At 41.5% G+C, this 23,011-nt stretch overlaps 1 protein-coding gene across 1 annotated transcript in view; it reads right to left on the bottom strand.

Moving 5' to 3' along the window:
- Positions 1 to 23,011, bottom strand: part of ABCA4 (ATP binding cassette subfamily A member 4) — a 304,087-nt gene that overhangs the window by 209,968 nt on the left and 71,108 nt on the right. Inside the window, exons 12-13 of the mRNA XM_040359994.1 lie at positions 15,863 to 16,068; positions 11,214 to 11,390 (exon numbers count right to left, since the gene is read on the bottom strand). Coding sequence (XP_040215928.1) covers positions 11,214 to 11,390; positions 15,863 to 16,068 — 383 coding nt within the window. The remainder of the gene's footprint in view (positions 1 to 11,213; positions 11,391 to 15,862; positions 16,069 to 23,011) is intronic.

The following is a 23,011-nucleotide window of genomic DNA, read 5'->3' as shown; positions in this document are numbered from 1 at the left end:
ACTTCTCTGTGGATTTGAACACTTTCCACTTTTCCCAAACCATCCTGTTTTTGTCCTCTTCTCCTGACTCTCTGCATGCAAGATACTCCATCTCTTCTATATATTCCACCCTTTCTATCCATTCTTTAATTGATGGCCTCTTTGGGTGTAACCAGTTTTTGGGGATCAGAGCCTTAGCTGCGTTTAACAACACTGGGACCAGAGTTGTTCCATATTGTTTTTTTGTTTTTTCAGTTCCGTGAAACAAACAGGTCAGCGGGCTACATAGAATCGTCTCTCCTGTTATTTCTACGATATATTTCAAGATTTCTTTCCAAAATTCCTGTATTCTCGGGCAGTCCCACCATATATGTAGCGTTGTTCCTTTTTGTTTACAGTTTCTCCAACATAGCTCTGAGTTTCTAGGGTGGATCTTATTCATTCTTGATGGGGTCATGTGCCATCGCACCATACATTTATAGTTTGCTTCTATGGTGGTGATGTCCGCAGCATGGTTATATACTGCACCTATCATTTGTGTTTTATCAATTTTTTTACCAATGTCGCTTTCCCATTTTCCCAAAAAGGGCAATGCTTCCTGGGTCTCGAGTTCTGTTAGTATCCCGTATACCTTTGATATGCCGTGTATCAGGGGCTTGTCCATGCTGCATATTTTTTCTATTAGATATAGTGTCTTATCTTCCCTAATTGGTTGTGGTAGTGTACTCACAAAGTGTTTTAACTGCATATACTCCCATTCACTCATGCTTTGTTCCCCTTCCCCTATTTTTATCTCTTGTCTAAGTTTAATTTTTCCCCGTGTAACAATGTCTTTTAATTTTTTCTCCCCTAAGTGTTTTCCAAAACGTGTTCCGTTACCTGGTGGAAAAAAATTTGTGCCTGCTAATGGGATTAATGGGGAGTTATACTCCCATTTTTCCCGTCTCAATATTATGTCCCATATCCTAAATACGTTCCTTGTTATGTTGTGTGTGTTCGTGCTCATTTCCCTCATTTTCGGTGGTATCCATACGTTTCTATTTAATAGTGTCCCACTTAATGTTTCTTCCATATGTACCCATTTTTTTTGTGTATGTGCGTTTGTCCATTCTACCAGCCTGGCTAAGTTTACAGCAAAATAATATCTTTTTATATCGGGGAGCCCCAACCCCCCTCCTTTTTTTTTCATGCTCAACAATGAATAGCTTAATCTAGCCTTTTTACCTGCCCATATATATTTCAAAATTACTGTTTTAATTACTTTAAAGAAGCTTTGCGGTATTTTTATTGGGAGCATTTGAAGTTTGTATGTTATCTTTGGTAAAATCATCATTTTAAACGCATTAATCTTGCCTATCCAGGAGATATGTTTTTTTGCTAGGTTTTTCAGGTCTTGGTTAATGTCGTTAATTAAAGGGACAAAGTTGGCCGAGTAGAGTTTTTCAACTTTAGATGTAATTTTTATACCCAAGTACGTTATAGCTTCTTTTTCCCATGTAAATGGAAACTCTTTCTGTAGCTCTTCTGCTTCTTTTTTTTCTATCCCCAGATTCAAGATTACCGTTTTTATCGGGTTTATTTTAAAATTTGAAAGTTCTCCGTATCTTTTTATTTCCTTTATAACATTAGGGAGAGATACTCTAGGTTTGGTCAAATATAGGAGTATGTCATCCGCATACGCCGCCACCTTGTGTTCTTCATCTCCCACTCTCACCCCTCCTATCCCCGGGTTTTCCCGGATTTTTGCTAACAACGGTTCTAAGGCTATTACATATAGGAGAGGTGAGAGCGGGCACCCCTGTCTGGTTCCGTTTTCCATGTTGAACACAGATGACACACTCCCATTGACCTTCACCCTTGCCGTCGGGTGGCTGTACAGGTTCTTTACCCATTTCATGAACCTTGGGCCCAGGCCTATTTTTTGTAAAGTTTCCATCATAAACCCCCAGTCGACTCTGTCAAATGCTTTTTCGGCATCTAAGGACATGAGTACGACTGGGGGTTTCTTTTTTGGGTCTTGTTGTAACAGTAACAGGGTCCTTATACTATTGTCTCTTCCTTCTCTGCCTGCTACAAAGCCCGCCTGATCTGAGTTTATTAATTGCGGCATTAAACCTTTTATCCTGGTTGCTAATATTTTCGCGTATACTTTCAGGTCTGCGTTTAACAGTGCTATTGGACGATAGGAGGAACACAACGTTCCATCTTTTCCCGTTTTAGGGATAATAGAAATATTTGCCAAAAGAGATTCTTTTCTTATTTCTTCTTCCTCTCCTATTTTGTTAAAATAGTTACACATCTCTGGGACCAAGAGTTCGCTAAATGTTTTATAATATTTGATCGGCAAGCCATCTGGGCCTGGACTTTTCCCGCACGGGGTTTCCCTGAAGGCTCTATGTACCTCTTCTTGAGTTATTGGGGCCTCTAGGGATTCAATGTCGTTTTGAGAAATTTTAGGTAATTTCGCTTCTTCTAAGTATTCCCTGATTTTCCTTTTTCTCATCTTTTCTTGCTCTTGTGTTTCCTTGGTTCTTATTGAGTATAATGAACTATAAAAAGTCCGAAAGGATTCCGCTATTTCAGACGTTTTATATTTCATAAGGCCGTCTTGATTCTTTATTTTTTCGATGTAATTTTTTTTTTTTTTTCCCTGGATATTTTGGCTAAATGTTTTCCTGGTTTGTTCCCCCATTTATACCTCTCCTTTCTAACATTTTTGAATATGTCTCTTGTTTCAACCTTCATCAGATCTCTAAGCTGGGTCCTCTTTACAATAATTTCATGATATATTTCATTTTCTCCTCGTTCTTTATGCGTTTGCTCCAGTTCAAATAGCTCGGTTGTTAATTTTTTCATGTTTAATTTCCTTATCTTTTTTTTCCCTGCTCCTATTGAGATTAATTTCCCTCTGATGTATGCCTTATGGGCCTCCCAAACGGAAGCTACCCTTACTTCAGGTGTGTTGTTAAGGGTGAAATATTGATCCAAATCCATTCTCACTATGTTGTTTACCTCTATATCCTCTATGAGTTCTTCATTCAAGTTCCATGATCCTTTTCTTTGCTCTATTTCTTTGAATCTAATTTCCGCTATTACAGGAGCGTGATCTGAGACTGTAGATACCCCTATTGAAGTTTTAACTACCTCCTCCAATAACTCATGGTCTACCAATATATAGTCCAGTCTTGAGTATGTTCCGTGTACGGAGGAATAGTAAGTATAGTCTCTTTTATTTGGATATGTAATCCTCCAGGGATCTATTAAGCAGTAACTATGCATTTTTTTTCTTAATATTCTAAGCTGTTTAATATTTCGCCTCTGAGCCCCGGATGTACTATCCAATTGATAGTCCATTGAGAGATTGAAATCTCCTGCTAGTATTACATGTCCTAATTTAAAGTCCATTAAGGCATTCAAAATCCCCCTCAGATATTTATGTGGTTGGCTGTTTGGGCAGTAAATATTTGCTAACGTGTATTTTTTCCCTTGGAGTACTCCTTTTAGGAACAAATAACGACCTTCCGGGTCTACTTTCCTATCTTCTACTGTAAAGGAGATATTCTTTCCTATTCCTATGGCGACCCCTTTTGCTCTCTTCTTTGGGGAGTCCCCGTAGTACCAACTAGGAACTGCCCGAGAATACAATCTGACATTAGAGTCCAGCGTTATGTGTGTCTCTTGCAGGAAAACTATTTCAGCGGAATACCTTTCAATTTCTCTTAGTACCATATGCCTTTTTTCGGGGCAACTGAGACCTCTTACATTGTATGTTAAGAAATTTATGTTTGTCATATTTTTTTTTTTTTTTTTCCCTCTGTCTTGGGTATATATGTTCTTTCCTGCTGCATGACACACAGATCTGAATCCCCTTCCCCCCCTCTCTAATCTTCCCCTCTCCCTTCCCACCCAATCTCCTCCCCCCCCTCCCTTCTCCCTCCCCCCCCTCCCTTCCATTTGTACCTTGCCCCCTTGTTCTTCTTTTGGGGCTTTCTCCTCCCTTCCCCCCCCCCCCCGTTCGATCCCTGACCATCTGGTCATTTTTAGAGCTTTTTCTATTTGGCGCTCCTGGCGCTCTTTTGCTCCTCAGGCTGAGGTGGAGTTCTATTTTAGCCCGGTCTCCTGTCCCCCTATACTAGGGAACTGGTGAAGAAGCACTCTCTGGGTCTCCCCTCTCCCTGGTCCCACTCCGATAGCTTACTATGATGACCCTCCCCATTTCCCCCCCACCCAGAGCCCCCCCCCTCAATTCCCCTCCTCCCCAGCCGATCAACACTAATAATTTTTTGGTATTGGGATGCCTAAACTATGACAAAATTCTGGTATTTCCTCCAAAAACCTCAGTCTTGCCGAAACACCGTTTTTCCTGCCTATTAGGCACGCTGGAAATCCCCAGTTATACTGAATATCATGCTCCTGCAGAACACCTAGCAATGGTTTTAAACTTCTTCTTCGTGTTAACGTCTCTTGTGACAGATCTTGATAAATTTGAATATTATGTTGATCGTATTCTAACGGCGACTTCCCTCTCAGTTTTCTCCATAGCTGGTTTTTCTCTTCCCAGCTTTCAAAACGCACGATAATGTCCCTTGGGTAATCCTGTGCTCTCCCCCTAGGACGTCTTATTCTGTGTGTTCGTTCTGTTCTGAGTGGGGAAGTTGTTTCTCTCTCTAATATTGGATTGCAGATCTTTCTTATTATTTCTGGAAGGTCCTCGGCTTGTGTCGTTTCTGGAACACCGCGTATTCTTATATTCTTTCTTCTATCTCTGTTCTCTTGATCTTCTAATTTATACGCCTGTTCTCGTTGGTTTATTTTTAATGCTTTTATTTCATCTTCTAGTTTTTTAAATGAGATTACATTGTGGTCAACTTTTTTCTCCACTTCTTCCACTCTTTCCAATATATGCCCCATGTTTTTCTCCATTTTTTCCATTTGCGTTTTGAGTGATCTTTCTAACGCAGCGAACATGCCTTCCATCTCCCTTTTTGTTGGCAAAAGTGTCATATCCTGCGTTTCTTCCTTATTCCTCTGTTCTAGATCTATTTCTTTGTCTGTTTCCCTATCTTGATCTGTTCTGCTCTCTAGGAGTGATTCTGAAAATGTTTCTGAGTCCGCCAGGATATTAGCTAGCCCTTTTTTCTTATCTTTTTTCTTCTCCTTTTCTGCTTGGCCTGCTCTGCCAATCGATGGTTTTTCTATGTGCTGGTTGTCGCCGTTTATCACTTGGGTCACAAATTTACACATCGGGCCTGGGCTTTGACTTAAACGGGGTACCTTTGGGGTTGCCCCGCCTTTCACTATTTTTCCCCTTGTGGTCATCCTTGCCCCTAAGTTGTGACTGCGTCACTTTAGAGCGGTTCCGAGGGAAATCCGTTTGCACTTGTGATAGGTGTATACTCCCCTCTCCTCCCTGTCTCCAGCGCCCGTATATCTTGGGAATCTTCTCCTACGGGTTTTCCTGGCTCTGTAGTCAGATTACCCACAATGTGTATAATACTTTTACCGATACTTTTATCGTTATGTTATGGCCTTTGATGTTTCATTTATCGCAATTTAAGGTTTTTTAGGGTTGTTGTAATATTTCTGTTCTTTATCTTTAACTTTATGTAGCGATATTCAGAGCCATTCAGAGCCACGTACATGTATACTGACCCCCCTTTTCTATCCGACTCCAGTGTCCAACTACCAAATATAGTACAAAAAATTCTGTGTAAAATTCCGTGTGTCTTGTTCACTTATTGATCCCCATAAGAAGAAAGAGAGTGTCAAGAGGGGGCCACAGGAGAAACTATGGGGTTACCGACCTCCTTATAGGAACAACCAAAAAAAAAAAAAGGGGAGAAAAGAGAAAAAAAAAGAAAAAGCAGTGCTGTACTCGTGGCTCTCATGTCACATTATTCCAAGCTATCGTCACAGTCTCAGACTTTTATCATTCTCCACAGAGAGCAGTGTACCATCAAGAGTATCAATAGGAAGCAACCGGGGGGACTATAAAGTTACCAACATCTTTACAGACATTTGAAATGACAATGTTGAGCTCCTGTCACTTATAACCCATTATTTCAATCTTTCATATCAGTCCCGTCCATTTATCAGTCTCCTCTGAAAGGGGTATCCCATTTGTATATATTTCTTTTTCTTAGATCATATTTTTTAAAGGACATTTGTACTCACCACTTTGATGGGTGGATGGAGTATGCTCATAAGATGTACTCACCAGTCCAATAGTTGTATTACTAAGAATATCTTACAGGCTGCTGCAGTGGGTTCCAGATTACCTTCTGTACCTGTTTATTATGGTTTGGCTTTGGTGATGGGGCCAGTACTCCACTTCACCGAGCCGCAAACTGTAGAGCCACAGGGCTGCGTGACGCCCCCCCCCCCCCCCGGGCCCCCTCCCGGAGCCGCGCGGCACACCTCCGCCGCTCCTCCGCCTACCCGCCCGCTCCACTCCAGAGGACCAGGGGACCGGGCAGACCAGGCAGACCAGGGAGACCAGGGAGACGCAGCACCGCCTGCCCCAACGCAGCGCCGCCGCACCGCCAGCCAGCCAGGGGAATTAGGGGAATTAGGGAAGCCGTCCAACCCACGTGACAGCACGCTTGTCAGGTCAGTGATCTGGGGAGACCCGTGCACGTCCGCTTCGGCCGGCCGGCCGAGAGCTACAATCCGGTGGGGAGGAGGAGGGGGGGGGACTCCCCAGTCAGCGGAGGGAGCGGGGGATCCAGCTCACTTTCGTGTCAGCATCGGTTCGGACGGGGCTGGAGAGCAGGCATCCCGTCTAGCTGCTCCTCCACCCTGACCGCGCCATCTCTAGACTCCTCCCTCCAGTGCTTAAGATTATATTGTAGTCCCATATAACATCCCATGTACTATAATGTTAAATAGGTTCTGTATAAACTGGTCCATGTTCCAGCAGTGAAGGAACATTAGACTGTATGAAAAACTTGGTTATGACTTAATATAATAATTTATTGGAAAAACTCCATGTGGCATACAAGCGCCAGCTAAGTTGTTGTGTTTTGCAGATCTTTTATTCCTTTGACTTTGTAAACAGAAAAATCCATTGTGGTTACGTAAATGAAAAATTAAGAATGCCAAGAAATAAAATGATCTATCATGTAGAAGAAATGTGCCAGCAGCGCTTGCCAGCTGAGCAATGACTGCATTACTTCTGAAGAGTTGCAATTTAATATCCTGAGCACCAGGGGTGGCCAAAGCATGTATTATCTACCATGTAGCCATTCGGTATGATTTAATGCAGTGCTGGCTTAATTAAAGGTAATTTTATTGAAAAATATGGCTACAGCTATGGACAGAAACAAGGTTTATAAAATATTTACACATATTGATTAAAGCATTTATTTTGAGCCGATCTCTTTAACATGCTTAGCTTACAGAAAGACTGTAAATAAACATGAAAGTCCTTATAGAATCATTGGGTTCAGTAACCCAAAAATAGCCAGGTTGGGATTTAGGGCAATTACACATTTAGGGCTAGATTCACAGAGATGTGCCTATCTATAGGCGGGCGTAGCGTATCTCAGATACACTACGCCGCCGTAAGTTAGAGCGGCAGGTCCTGTATTCACAAAGAAGTTGCGCTCTAACTTACGGCGGCGTAGTGTAACTGGGCCGGCGTAAGCCCGCCTAATTCAAAATAGGCTGGTTGGGGGCTTTTTCTATGCTAAATACTTGTGACCCCACATATTTGAAGTTTCTAACAAACTACGCAGCAAAGACTCATTGGTTTCGACGTGATCGTAACTTACCAGCCCCATTCACGGACGACTTACGCAAACGACGTAAAACGTGAAAAATTCTACGCGGTTCCGACGTCCATACCTAACATTGGCTGCGCCATATTTTTGGTGGTTCATCTTTACGCCTGAAAACGCCTTACGTAAACGGCGTATCTTTACTGTGACGGCCGGGCGTATGTTCGCGAATAGGCGTATCTAGCTGATTTACATATTCTAGGCGTAAATCAGCGTACACGCCCCTATGCAGCTAAGATATGACGGCGTAGGAGACATACGCCGGTCACATTTAAGCGTATCTCAGTTTGAGAATACGCTTAAATATACGACGGCGGGGATTCGGACTTACGACGGCGTATCTACTGATACACCCGTCGTAAGTCTTCATGAATCTGGCCCTTAGTATAGAAATGCATGAAAACTGTTCAGTTTCTGTGAAAGTTTTTTACCCCAATATCCCTGATCTTTATAATGCCCGGGTGTCAAGTTTTGACTAATTAGGCTGACTAACCATTAACAAAATTGAGTATTTGATTAAAGCATAATACTTTCAATCTAGATTTCTAGGTGAACCTAATCTGTACAAAACTTGCAAGCAAGTCCACATTTAGATACAGTACATATTAGTTATATCTTACACTAGTAGGAGGAATTGTGAGGAGATGTAAGCATTTCACTGCTTTTCTTCCATATACACCACCCCCTGGGGCCACCTGTCACTTCAGCAGCTAACAAAGGCATGACATGTAATGACACCTAGATATTCCATTGGATAACTCCCCTAGTCAATAATTTCAGTTGGGTTTTTTTCGAGTCTGAATCCAATCATAACATGTTATTTCAAGTGGTAGAGTTTTTTCTAGTAAAACTTTCCAGCGAAAGATTTACAGGAACATAACTGATTGTAAGTACCGTACAAATCTGCTAGGTTTTACAAAATGTAATTGCGTACACAGTAGCTTCCAGGCAGATATAGAACAATCTCATATAAAAAAAAATCTTTTACGACTAAATTATTATTATACCACAATGATATTTTTAATTATTTTTAGTTGATAAATTCCACTGATACATTCTGAAGGATGTCAAAAATGAGGACATGAGGCATGGCTCCACATTCTGTAACGCTAGCTATAAACTATGTATTCATTCATTCCTTGACACCAAGGCAGATACTGAGTTGCCAGTAGATCTGCTAAGCTGTCCGAAACCTATCAATGCATCCCAACCATGAGACAACAAGTTTGTGTTATATAAACAGAATATATATATATATACACACACATACACACAGTATATACACACACAATCTTACCATTATAATATATGTATAATGTTTATAAAGGGGTTGTAAAGTTAAATGTTTTTTTATCTTAATGCATTCTATGCTTTAAGATAAAAAGCCTTCTATGTGCAGCAGCCCCCCCAGCCCCCCTTACACTTACCTGAGGTCCCTCTCTGTCCAGCGATGTCCACGAGTGTCTCAGCCAGCCAAGATTCTCCCTACCTAATTGGCTGAGACACAGCAGCGGCGCCATTGGCTGTCGCTGCTATCAACTAGAGTCAGCTAGCCAAACGTGGCAGAGAGGGGGCGAGGCCAGGTTGGGGCTCTGAGTCTGAATGGACACAGAGAGCTGTGACTCAGCTCAGGTGCCCCCATAGCAAGCTGCTTGCTGTGGGAGGCACAGAACAGGAGGGAGGGGCCAGGAGCACAGAAGAGGGACCCGAGAAGAGGAGGATTCAGGCTGCTCTGTGCAAATTCACTGCACAGAGGAGGTAAGTATAGGCATGTTCAGGGGCGGACTGACCATTGGGACTCCCGGGCACTGCCCGAGGGCCCCATGCCTCTAGGAGGCCCCATCAGGGTTGCCAGGCTCAATAAAACCAGGGACAGAATGTAAAAATCTGTGTTTTTTTTTTTACATCTGTCCCTGATATGTCCGAAACTTTTGATGTTAAAATTCTGAGATTTTAGCTGCCCCGCCTCTGCACTGCCTCCTGGCGTGGTGGCCATGTGTAAGCCTGGGGGCACCATAATCTTCTATTGCCCGGGGGCCCTATGAGTTGTCAGTCCACCCCTGGGCATGTTTATTATTTTTATAGGAAAAAAAACGAGACTTTAAGATCACTTTAATGTTTATGAGCACATGAAAATCTACATTTGTAATTACCAAGAGGTTATGTGTTAGGCTGGATTCTCCCTGTTGCAGTGTGTTAACATGCATTAAGCTGCAAACATGGCTTGCCTAAAGACAGCCCATTCATTTGAATAGGCTACCTAATGCACCACAGAGTTGACTGTACTATACCTTCAAAGGTAGCGCTTTACAATATAAAGTAGCGAATTACTGTACATTGTGGTGCACTGGCTCACAGTGTGTAATATGTGTTAAGGAATGGCACCACACCGCACCAATGCAGGTTTTTTTTTACATTGTGCAACACTAAAATGTACCCCATAAAGTCCTACTGTAATATTAAAATGCCCCTGCCAGATTTATAAAATAAATACAAGCGCAATAAATTATCATAAAATGCTGAAATGATTCCAGTGCATACTAACATGACAAACTATCATACTGAAGTGGTAAAGCTTTCTTAAGAGCTGTTCCACAATCAGTGTCAGAACAAGGTCCTGTCAAGGCAAAGGTGTCAAAATGTATGCATCTCCTAAAAGAAAAAACACCCTTACAGTGTGGGACCTCCTATAATGCAAGGGTTAAATGCTCTTTTTTACCTGGGGTACTAAAAAAATTACTTTTTTTACCTCATAACTTTTTACCCTGGCAGCCGGCGCTCACCTCTTCTTTCTGACGCTCTAGCTTGTAGGCAAGCCATTGGTGTCCTTACATATAATGTGGGACTAGTGGTCCCCCATTGTACTTGATGATGCCAGAGCTGCGACTGCTGGCTGAAACCCCCCATAAAAAAGGTTGGGGGGGGGGGGCGGTCCCTTGGAAAGAGGAGGCTGTGGGAATAGCGGCATAAGTAAGTAAAAGTTATTTATCTAGGACCCTAGGCAAAAACAAGCATTTAACCCTTGCACTGTGGGGGAAGCCCCACTACAAGTTTTTTTTTTTTAACCAGGGGTTCAGATTTGAAACATAGTAAAAATAGTCCCTGTTTCTTAGCTGTTAGTCAGTAGGCGCCCACAAATAGCAATCCCGTTTCACTGAATTTACATATTGTTTGAAGTGTGCTGACAGGATGAGCAACAGGGAAAATACTATTACAGTGTGACATATGTTCAATTTTCTCAGAGTCATTTATTCTCCTCCTTCATCTTTATCAACATGTGAGAAAAACAGATAATTGCCATGGCCTCAGAGACATGCTTTGTAGCAACTGTCTTGAGAAACTTGAAATGATCTTAAAACAAGGTCAGGGGGCAAACATCTAAAGTGGAGAAAGTAGGTTCAAGTTTATCAACTCTGACTTCTGCTTTAGCATATCTCATTTAGTGTTTAAACTTACACGTCATCCACAAAGCAAGGGTATGGCATTTGCTGCACATAGAGACCTGTTGGCAATTTGTTGTTTGTCTGGGACTTAATAATTCCATGGTCAATCATGTCCTGAAGGTAAGCAAAACCTCCCCAGATATAACGAAAGTCTTCTAGTGGGTCAGCCCTTGGGCCTGGATCCCAATATCTATAAGAAAGATAAGTAAATTTGTGATACAAAGCGAAATACCAAAAATAAAGAGCACAAAAATAGATTAGCAGTGTCTTATATAAAAACTGGGATGGCAGTACTCTTTAGTTCCCATTCCTCTCCTCTCCCATTCCTCCCATTCCTCTTAAGCAAGGCTTAAAGGGGTTGCAAAGGTTTGTTTTTTATTTTCTAAATAGGTTCCTTTAGGCTAGTGCATTGCTGGTTCACTTACCTTTTCCTTCGATTTCCCTTCTAAATTATTTTTTTCTGAATTTCTCACTTCCTGTTCCTCCTTAGTAAGCTTGCCCCCATCATCCGAGTGGGGGTTAGTCAGCCAGAACAGCTTACTGAGGAGGAACAGGAAGTGAGAAATTCAGACAAAGTAAACAAGGAAAAAAAATATTTAGAAGGAAAATCGAAGGAAAAGTAAGTGAACCAACAATGCACTAGCTTAAAGCGGAGGTTCACCCAAAAAAACAAGTTTCTACCATGCCATCCAGCATACTAGCGTGAGCTACAGTATGCCTTTATTTTATTTTTTGCTCTGTACTCACAGTTTAATCCATTAGTTTTGTTTCAGACTCCCCATGGGGAGTAGGCGTTCCTATGCAGAGGGGAACATGATTGACGGCCGGCTATGGCGCGTCACGCTTTCCGAATATAGCCGGAGTAGGACTCGGCTCTTCACGGCGCTATACGGCGCCTGCGCACAGTCTAGGAGCTGACTGCGCAGGTGCTGTGAAGAGTCAAGTCCTATTTCGGCTATTTTCGGGAAGCGTGACGCGCCATAGCCGGCCGTCAATCATGTTCCCCTCTGCATAGGAACGCCTACTCCCCGCGGGAAGTCTGAAACTTAACTAATGGAATAAACTGTGAGTACGGCGCAAAAAAATAAAATAAAGGCATACTGTAGCTCGCGCTAGTATGCTGGATGGCATAGTAGAATTTTATTTTTTATTTTTAGGGTGAACCCCGCTTTAAAGGAACCTATTTAGAAAATAAAAAAAAAAAACCTTTACAACCCCTTTAACATTTGGTCTGTTTTAGGTTTATATTTTGAACCCTTCTGTTTTGCGTTATAAATTACTAAATAATGTCCTGATGTCCCATATGCCATACTGTAATGGCTGATGTCACTTGCCATTAACTAATGACACTAACTACAAGAGTATACATTTGTTCACCTAGTTCAATCACTCTCTTTTTCTTTTTTTTGTTCTTTAGTCAAAAACACTGACAAGAGGGAAAAGCCACAGAAGCCACCCTAGGGCTAGTATTATTGTCTAAAGCTGGCCAAACTCACAGAGGTCAAAGCTGTTCAAGGTCAGGGGAGCAACTAAGAGGATTTCAATCCTGTTTTTCTTTGATCACATTAACCTGCATACTTCAACCTGAGACCACCCAACTAAATACTCATGTGCCATAATCCTGTTACTTAGAAACCATGCGTACCAAATAGGATTTCATTTACCTTTAAAACGCTGCCTTGGTCTTTGTAGGGTACAAAATGAGAGCATCACATTTCAAAAAATATACTGAAATGCTAACTAGTAAAATAGTTTTACTGGTAAGCAGACATAGATCAGTTAGGGGAAGATTTCTGATTGGCTGCTGCACTTTGCATATCAGAAGTGCCATTTGCGCTGCCCAAAAGAAATACAGTATGTGGGCTACCAATGTTGACCTCTTGTTCTGAAAATGCTAGTTCCATAGCTGTTGTGCTTATGCTTTGGCTGCAATATTTGATAGGTAACTGAGGCAGAAATGATAAAGAAATCATTTTTTTTATTAATGATAATAAAGGTGAAATTTTGATTGGTTTGCTTACAAAGATATTGTGACAAAGTTTAACCAATAGAAGACCAAGCCTTTTCTGGCACTTTTGAAATCAGTGTTTTCTGCTAGAAAATGACTTATAACCCCCCAAACATTATATTTTGTTAGCAGAGACCCTAGGGAATAAAATTGCGATTGTTCCAATTTTTTATGTCACACAGTATTTGTGCAGTGTGTTTTTTTGGACAAAATACACTTTAATGAATAATAATTAAAAAAAAAGCATATAGAATTTTTTTTGTTAAAGTGGAGGTTCACCCAAAAAAAAAAAAAAATTTAACATTAAATTTAGGCTAATTTTACTAAGCAGAATCGGTTGGTTTTTTTTTCAAAATGAATGCAGTACTTACCGTTTTAGAGATCGATGTTCTCCCGCCGCTTCCGGGTAAGGGCTGCGGGACTGGGCGTTCCTATTTGATTGACAGCCTTCCGACGGTTGCATACAGCGCGTCACGAGTTCCCAAAAGTAGCCGAACGTCGGTGCGCAGGCGCTGTATAGAGCCGCACCGACGTTCGGCTTTTTTCGGGCAACTGGTGACGCGCTGTATGCGACCGTCGGAAGGCTGTCAATCAAATAGGAACGCCCAGTCCCGAAGATCATACCCGGAAGCCACGGAGAACATCGATCTCTAAAACGGTAAGTACTGCATTCATTTAAAAAAAACACCCGATTCTGCTTAGTAAAATTAGCCTCAAGCTAATGTTAAAAAAAAAAATTCGGGTGATCTCCCGCTTTAAATATGAACGCTTATGTTATGCCTATAGATACCTACCATGTAATGCTTTAAAATTGCGCACAATGGTGTAATGGTGACAAATTACGGTACATCAAAGTCTCCATATGCGACACTTTAAAGATGTTTACAGGTTACCTGTTTAGAGATTCAGAGGTCTAGTGCTAGAATTATTACTCTCGCTCTAACATTTGTGGTGATACTTTACATGTCGGGTGTGAATAGTGTTAACATGTGCGTGCATCACTTCTGCGCGTGAGCACGGAGGGATAGAGGCACTTTAAAAAAAAAATATTTTATTTTTAAACTGTCCCTTTAATTTTTTTAACACTTATTCCTATTACAAGGAATGTAAACATCTCTTGTAATAGAACTAAAGATGGCAGGTCCTCTTTATGGAGAGATCTGGTGTCAAAAAGACCACCAAATCTCTCCTTTACCTTTAAAGTGGTTGTAAAGCTTCTTTTTTTAAATAACAAACATGTCATACTCCAGTTCCTTTTGCACAGAGTGGCCCGGATCCTCGTCTTCTGGGGTCCCACGGCGGCGTTCTCGGCTCCTCCCTGCATCAGCTAACCCCCGTTTCTGGGAAGCGCTCCCCCATGGGGGTTAGCTTGCAGGCACGCTCCCGTGATACAGTCGGCGGCCCCGCCCCCCGACACGACGCGTCATTGATTTGATTGACAGCAGCGCGAGCCAATGGCTGCACTGCTATCAATCAACCAATGAACGAGCCGCGAAGAGCCGAAAAGCCTGGTTGAGAAGCCTGCGCATTCACGACGCGGGACTTTCGAGGGCTCAGGTAAGTAAACGGGCAGGGGGCTGGGGGGCCGGAAAACACCAGATGTTTTTTCAACTTAATACATAGAATGCATTAAGGTGAAAAAACATGAACCATTACAACCCCTTTAAAGACAAAAGATTAAAAAAAAATGTTTTGATCTTTTGATAAAAAAAAAAGTGTTTCCACCCTAGACCTCACGTGACATCATGACAACGCTCCGGTCCCGCAAGGCCATAGATGCGATCAGAGACGATCTGGTGTCTATTTGCCTCAGGGACCAGCCATAACCCGTTAAACCACTTGCAAACCACAACGTATATATAAGTATTGCAGTTTGCGAGTGGATAATAATAAAAAAATATATATATATAGATATTTCTTATTTTTTTCGATTCTTTGCCGTCTCTAATGTCATAAAACAACGAGTTCTTAGCCTGGGTTGGAATGCTTGGAAGCATCATCATTTTAATTGAAAACTGATTTTTTGTAATCCAAAATACTCCTTAAGGGGGGTATTATTTTGTGGGTGTGGCTACAAATGGAGGTGTGGTTTTGCTGGCATGGTCAATTGGGTATCCCCCAGATATACAGTCATTTTGAAAATCTGGTACCCTTACCCTACAGAAATTCTACTCTGCCTCTAGATGGTGCCCCTCTTCTGGGTTGAATGACAACCAGCCTTATTCAACCTACTTCCTGTGAGTCTAGGGCGTCATGGTCCTGCCTCCTGGCAGCTGTCCTGGACTCACTGGAGAAGGCTGCAGAGAGTCATCACATGGTGCCCCTCTCTGCAGTATTAAGGATCTGCAAACCATTGGAGAAAAAAATACCCATGACATCACCGAACTGAACCAAAGGCGTGTGGAAAAAGGTATGTTTACAGATTTTCAAAGAAAGATGGTGAGGATACTTCAAGGGGAGGGGATGGGGGTAGGGACAACAAACAAAGCACATAGATACAAAAGTGGATCCATTTTCTTCCTTTGTTTTTGGAATCCAAAATTTGATTCATTAAATTCCAGTTTACTTTGGTCAACGCTAAAAGTACTTGTTTGAACTATAAGCTACTCTTTATTTGTCAACTGTAAAGACATTTATAAGCATATGACATCTACCTATCTTTAATTTTGTTAGTCTTCTCCACAACATCAATATCCATGCGAATTTTGTACTTTACATGAGGTGGAATTTGATTGGTCCATGGGTACATGTCCATGAACACAAGACCAGCCCAAAATTTATTTTCCTCCAGAAGGTAAAGTGCATGGTGTGTCAAATGAGATTCATCATCATGACCTTCAAATTTATCCAAAGTTAGGCACTGCAAACACAAAACAGTATTACATCATCAGTATTACAATATCACAAACCTTTATTTATGCCAAAAAATTGTTACATTTTCTTCAATATAGTGTTTCCCAAACCTGTCCTCAAGTCGCAGCAACATGGAATGTTTTGCAGGGAACCTCACACAGACACCTATAGACACTATCTCAAGTATTGTACATCTAGGCTAGAAAAATCCCATTGTACATACATTTTAAGCATCCACTGATCAGGTCCAATTTTCATGCAGTGCCACCAGTGCAGCTTTTTGACTTTGGTTTTGTCTAAACATGATGGCCCGGATTCAGATACAATGGTGTATCTATCCACGGGCGTAACGTATCTCAGATACGTTACGCCGCCGTAACATAAGGCGCAAGTTCCGTATTCATAAAGAACTTGCGCCCTAAGTTACGGCGGCGTAACGTATGTGGTCCGGCGTAAGCCCGCCTAATTCAAATGTGGATGATGTGGGCTTGTTTTATTTCAATTTTGTGTGACCCCACGTATTTGACGTTTTTTTACGAACGGCGCATGCACCGTTCGTGAAAGAATCCCAGTGCGCATGCTCAAAATTACGCCGCAAATCGTCATTGCTTTAGACGTAAACGTAACTTACTATTCGCGAACGACTTACGCAAACGACGTAAAATTTTCAAAATTCGACGTGGGAACGACGTCCATACTTAACATAGGATACCCCTCATATAGCAGGGGTAACTTTACGCCGGAAAAAGCTGAACGTAAACGACGTAAAAAAATGCGCCGGGCGGACGTACGTTTCTGAATCGGCGTATCTACCTAATTTGCATATTCGATGCGGAAGTCTTGGGAAGAGCCCCTAGCGGTCAGCGTAAATATTGCACCCTAAGATACGACGGCGTAGGAGACTTACGCCGCTCGTATCTAGGCAACATTGAGGCGTATCTGATTCTATGAATTAGACGCCGAGATGCGACGGCCCGCATTCGGAGTTACGACGGCGTATCTGGAGATACGCCGACGTAACTCCTTTCTGAATCCGGGCCGATGACTTTGGTGGAAATGTGGAATGGGGCTTTATTTAGATAAAAAAGGTACTCACATTTCAAATGATATAAAGTGCATTGCATAAAAACGAGCAGCAACCTTGTTGCGTCACTTCCGGTGTCCGAATGCCTGGCCGCTCGCTGTATCACGGGAGGGTGCCCACAATTAGTGACCACCATGCGAGCTCTCGCATGACTGTGGTGACTAATTGCGGGGAGGACCGAGACAGCCGCCGAGGGACCCCAGAAGACATGGATCGGGGGCACTCTGTGCAAAGCGAACTGCACAGTGGAGGTAAGTATAACATGTTTGTTATTTAAAAAAAAATCATCATCGTGCGAGATGTGCACTTTTGACAGCTGGGTTTTCATTTTGCCTAGATGTAAGCATTACATATACAACCGGACAGGGCCAGATTAGCCATTACGCAGGAGAGGTAAAGGAGTGTATTTTCCCAGGGGTTATTGGTCATACATTTTTTTTCCATCATTAGTAGAAATACAGTTATTACATATAACCTTACTTACACAATGGGGGTTATTTCCGAAATGCAAATCCACTTTGCACTACAAGTGCAAACTACAAGTGCAAAGTGAACTTGAATTTGCACTAAAAGTGCACTTGGAAGTGCGGTTGCTGTCCCCAAGGGGGACATGCAAGGAAAATAAAAAACTGAATTTTAGCTTGCACATGATTGGATAATAAAATCAGCAGAGCTTCCCCTCATTTCAGATCTACCCCTCAGATTTACAGAGATTGCACTTCCAGTGCAATTTTAAGTGCACTTTGCACTTGTAGTTTGCACTGTGGATTTGCCTTTAGTAAATAACCCCCATGGTTTTGAAATACTTGAGCCAGACATTTGATTTCATATTAAAACAAGCTGGAATTGTATTTGTGAATGAGATTCTTTGACATCTAACTCAATAGCAGGAAATTTGAAATAATCCTGTGCTTCACATTCAGTAATTCCAATAAGTTAAATTGCATGATCGTCTTTGCTGATACTCACTGCTGTTAAAAATCGACCAATTACCTTACATCAAAGTATATGGGCACAGGTCGTTAGTCTTTTGGCAGACATTGTTTAATATATAAAGGCTCCTTTGTCATAGAACTCTGTTTGCTAAAATGACCTTTTACAGCTTCATAATGTTAGGAATATTTCAGAGATGATGTTCCAAAAGAAATGAAACAGAATATTTCCAATTCTATTATGATAATTTGGGTGCATTTTGTATCCTGTTAACTAATAACAATATAATGAGAAATTAGTCTGATATATTCAGGTGGATTCATGCCATCTGGATAGATAATGTCTTAATCAAATGTATCTTAATGTACTTACACAACAAGGTCATTGCTTAATATGGTTGGATAAAGAAATGGTTAGGGGTCATGCATTGCATGACTTCTCTAGATATGTTCTGAGCTCTATTTTCCTGAAAGTCTTGCAGGGGCTTTTCTCCTACTAGATCAGGTGTCAGATCATATCTGCAGGTATAGGACAGCTGTTTAACACCCATGGCTTCTTTAATTGACCATATACCATGATCAGAGACTTCACCATACCTAAAGTTACCTTCATATCTTAGAGAATGTTTTTCCAATCTGACCATTTACAGTCAGATCAGGGAGGAACTGTATCTTGGTAGGCCTTCCCAGATGCCTCATAGCCAAGTCTTATCATGGGTAGGAGAGGTCAACCAGTATAGAGTTATGGATGGTACAAAGTAGCTGTCGGTACTAGAGCAAAAAGGAGTGTGTATAGAAAAGAAAGGGTGTTACATAAAACACAGACCAGAATAAGGGACTCCGTAGAGATTTAAAGGCAGGTTAACAGGTCTGGCAGCTATAGTAGCTACCAAGGAATCCAAAGACATGCTGATTGGTTAATTGGCTTCTGTCTAAAATTGGCCCTAGTACATGAATGTGAGTTAGGGACCTTAGATTGTAAGCTCCTTGAGGGTAGAGACGGATGTGAATGTACAATGTATACGTAAAGCGATGCGTAAATTGACAACGCTATATACCGTATTTGCCGGCATATAAGACGACCTTTTATGCTTAAAATTTTGGCTCAACAATTGGGGGTCGTCTTATACGCTGGATACAGACTGTGGGCGTCCATTTTTTAAATAATATGAAAAGCAGGTGGTGGCGCCACCCTAAAGTGTAGAGTGTAGACTAGTGTCAATAGTAATTAATAATAGTGTGTGGGTGGTACAATATAAAAAACAGAACAAAACAAAAACGAAAAAATGCTTAGTGATAATCCAAATAACAAACAAAAAATTTCAAATGTGTTCCAGTGCTAAAACAAAATCCTCATTCCATTTCTGCTTCATGCACAAATTGAGTGAATCAATAAATATAAATATATATATGGTGCTGTGTGCTTTCAACAGACAGTACTCATACTGTAAGTGAAAAGTCTTTATGCAAAAGTTCCATGCAATAAATAAATAAATAAAAGTGCTGTGTGCTTCTTCCACGTGAAACAACGTTGATCTAAATCTTCTGTGCAAAAATCGTGCTCACTCCCTCTGGTCCCGCACTCACCAGATACTTGAACCCCTACAGGGGTAACGGGCGTTCACAGTATAATATACTGACAAAATCCCTGGATCTTCCCAGAATCTAAAAATCTCGACCGCTCAGAAGAAGAGACAAATAGATTGCCCAATAGCGTGATACCGTTTTTGAAGTGATAAACAACTTTTATTCACATATAACAGGGTACTCACATTTAGTAGAAAGGTTAACAAACATATAACATAAAACGTGCTGTGGCTTAGAATAGCGTCTGCTCTACCGGTTTCGTCGATCTGACGAAACCGACGAAAGTCGATCTGACGTCATCTGGAGCAGCATTTTTTTAAATGCTGTGCCTCCTCTTCGTGCTTTTCCGTGATAGGCTCAGTGATCCGCCTATCACGGATGTCGTCTCGTCCTCGGACGAGAGGACGTCCGTGATAGGCGGAACACTGAACACAGGCTCTGCTGGCAAACTGAGTGTTCTGCCTATCACGGAACAGGACGAGGAGGAGGCGCGGCTTTTAAAAAATGGACGATCGCAGTCTGACTCACTCTGCCAGGCAAAAACGGAATGAAGATCGGTGAATTGAGGTGAGTCAATGGCACAGTTAGGCAATGGCACAGTGAGTCAATGGCACCGTGAGGCAAGGCAATGGCACAGTGAGGTGAGGCAATGGCACAGTGAGGTGAGGCAATAGCACAGTGAGGTGAGGCAATGGCACAGTAAGGTGAGGCAATGGCACAGTGTGGTGTCGTCTTATAGAGTATATCCCAAAACCAACATTTTAGCTGGAAAATTAGGGGGTCGTCTTATATGCCGGCAAATACGGTAAGTACCTAAATAATAATAATAATAATAATGTAGACAGTATATGTATCTTGCAAAGACTACTTTGCTGAATTTCATAACCCATGATTGCCTATAAACATTCACAGTGGCAACAATAAATGATTGAATGTTACTAGGGAACAATATTATACAACCTAGTTTGCATTGGATGAACTAGAATTTTGTACAAGTAAAGGAAGGAGCGCTGCAGGTGCTACTCAACATGGAAGAAAAAAAATGCAGAAAAGCTATCCTGCTTTACTTTAGTCACAAAATTCACCAAAAAAAATAATGAAAATAAATAGTTTGTCCACACTTTTTACAAACGTAATAGCTGTTAAAATATTTTTTTAATGAACTTATAAATATAATGGAGAGCTATCTGGGTAAATGAGTCCTCTTTACTTAAAGCTGGGTGCTCTATTTGGATAGATTTGTGCAACGATGTCAACATGAAAGCTTCAATTTAGCAAGATGAATGAAGGCGTTCTGGGTCACTTCATTATTTTACAGCTGCCAGCGTCATTTAAATCAGTCACATTTTTGTATAGATGTGCGGAGAGTCAAAAGACAACCAAAGTGGTGCACTAAACCCTCCTACACCAAGATGAATATAATAATGGGATGTACCCACAGAAGTTTAGAGAACGCTGCACAGCGTCTCAGAAGTTCTGGCATGGATTTTCTTGGCTCTGCGTGTAGGGTATGATACATTTGTTTACAGGCAATCGTTATACTTTGTCTTGGCAGTAAACTCATTTCCACATATTTTTCAATTATCTGCCTCCCTATGCTGCTATTTCATGGTGCCATTAAGAAATGGAAACAATGCGACATCCCCTGCTGATAGAGAAAGAGCAAGATGGGAATGACAAGGGAGGACATGCAAGCCAAGGAATTAATTGTTTACCCTTTGATTAGACAGAGCATGCCTGACTGAGTTTAACTTAACTTCCTGCTCTTATTTTAAGAGCAATTACTAGCTATTTATTTGTATGTAAAGGGAGAAGGCAAGAGAGAAAAATAACCTAGGTTTCATCAACAAAACAGGACCACCCATTGGTTCATGCAAGAACAACAGGGAAATACGTGAAATAAGAAGTGAAATCAGGGAAGATACCAAAAAATGTCTGCTGATATTGCAAATCAGACATGTCTAACTATCGCTTCTTACATCATATGTGGCCCTCTCACTTCTTCTTTGTGACCCTAGGTGAATAAAGATTAAAACTGACTAGGGCACCCATTGTTCTCCAGCTGATAATGGATATACTTTCCTACAAAAATTTGCAGCTTAGTACTTTTGGAAATGTTTTAAGGTCCCTTCCTTAATGGTAAATACTAATGTGCAATCATCTTAGGTCTGAATTTAGGATTGTGTAGACCTCAACAGACATATTTTTGCCCCATGCAACTTAAAGGAGTTGTAAAGGAAACATTTGTTTTGCTCAAATGACTGTTTACAGGGTATAGAGACATATAGCAAGATTCAGGTATAGTTACGCCGGCGTATCAGTACAGTAGATACACCGTCGTAACTCTGAATCCGCACCGTCCTACATTTAAGCGTATGCTCAAACAGAGATACGCTTAAATGTTGCTAAGATACGAGCGGCGCAAGTCTTCCTACGCCGTCGTATCTTAGCTGTCTATTTACGCTGGCCGCTAGGGGCGTGTACGCTGATTTACGCCTAGAATATGTAAATCAGCGAGATACGCCTATTCACGAACCCGTCGCAGTAAAGATACGCCGTTTACGTAAGGCGTTTTCAGGCGTAAAGATAAACCACCAAAAAGATGGCGCAGCCAATGTTAAGTATGGGCGTCGGAACCGCCGATGAATTTCAGTCATTTGCGTCGTTTGCGTAAGTCGATTCAGAATAGGGCTGGGCATAGGTTACGTTCACATCGAAAGCATTGACTATTTGCAACGTGATTTAGAGCATGCACACTGGAATACATCCACGGACGGCGCATGCGCCGTTCGTTTAAAACGTCATTTACGTGGGGTCATGCTTTATTTACATAAAACATGCCCACCTCTTCACAATTTGAATTTGGCGCGCTTACGCCGGGACATTTACGTTAGGCCGCCGTAACTTAGGACGCAAGTGCTTTGTGAATACAGCACTTGCCTCTCTAACTTGCGGCAGCGTAACATAAATTACATACGCTACGCCCCCACAACTTCAAGCCGCTGTACGGGAATCTGGCCAATAATAGTTAACTGATTCCTTTTAAAAACTATTAAAAATAGATAAAAAAAACAATCATATAATGTACCTTTAGTTTCAGTTTCGTTTTTGCATGTTATCCTGCCTCTGTGCTGTATAGAGCCATAGAGAAGTGAGGGTTTTGAAAATGAAACTAGAAGCTCCCAGTACTGTGGTCCAAAGGAAACAGACAACCAGGAAGTGGTTCCTTTAGTGACCCTTTAATTTCACTCCGTTCAGCCAAATGTTTGACATGGCTGGTCTATTTATATTAGGATTGCACAGATACCGATATCGGGGCCGATATTAGGCATTTACACAAGTATTGA

Source organism: Rana temporaria, chromosome 7 (assembly GCF_905171775.1).
Source record: "Rana temporaria chromosome 7, aRanTem1.1, whole genome shotgun sequence".
NCBI lineage: Eukaryota > Metazoa > Chordata > Amphibia > Anura > Ranidae > Rana > Rana temporaria.
The sequence above is the reverse complement of the archived record's forward strand: the minus strand, read 5'-3'. Positions and strand labels throughout refer to the sequence as shown.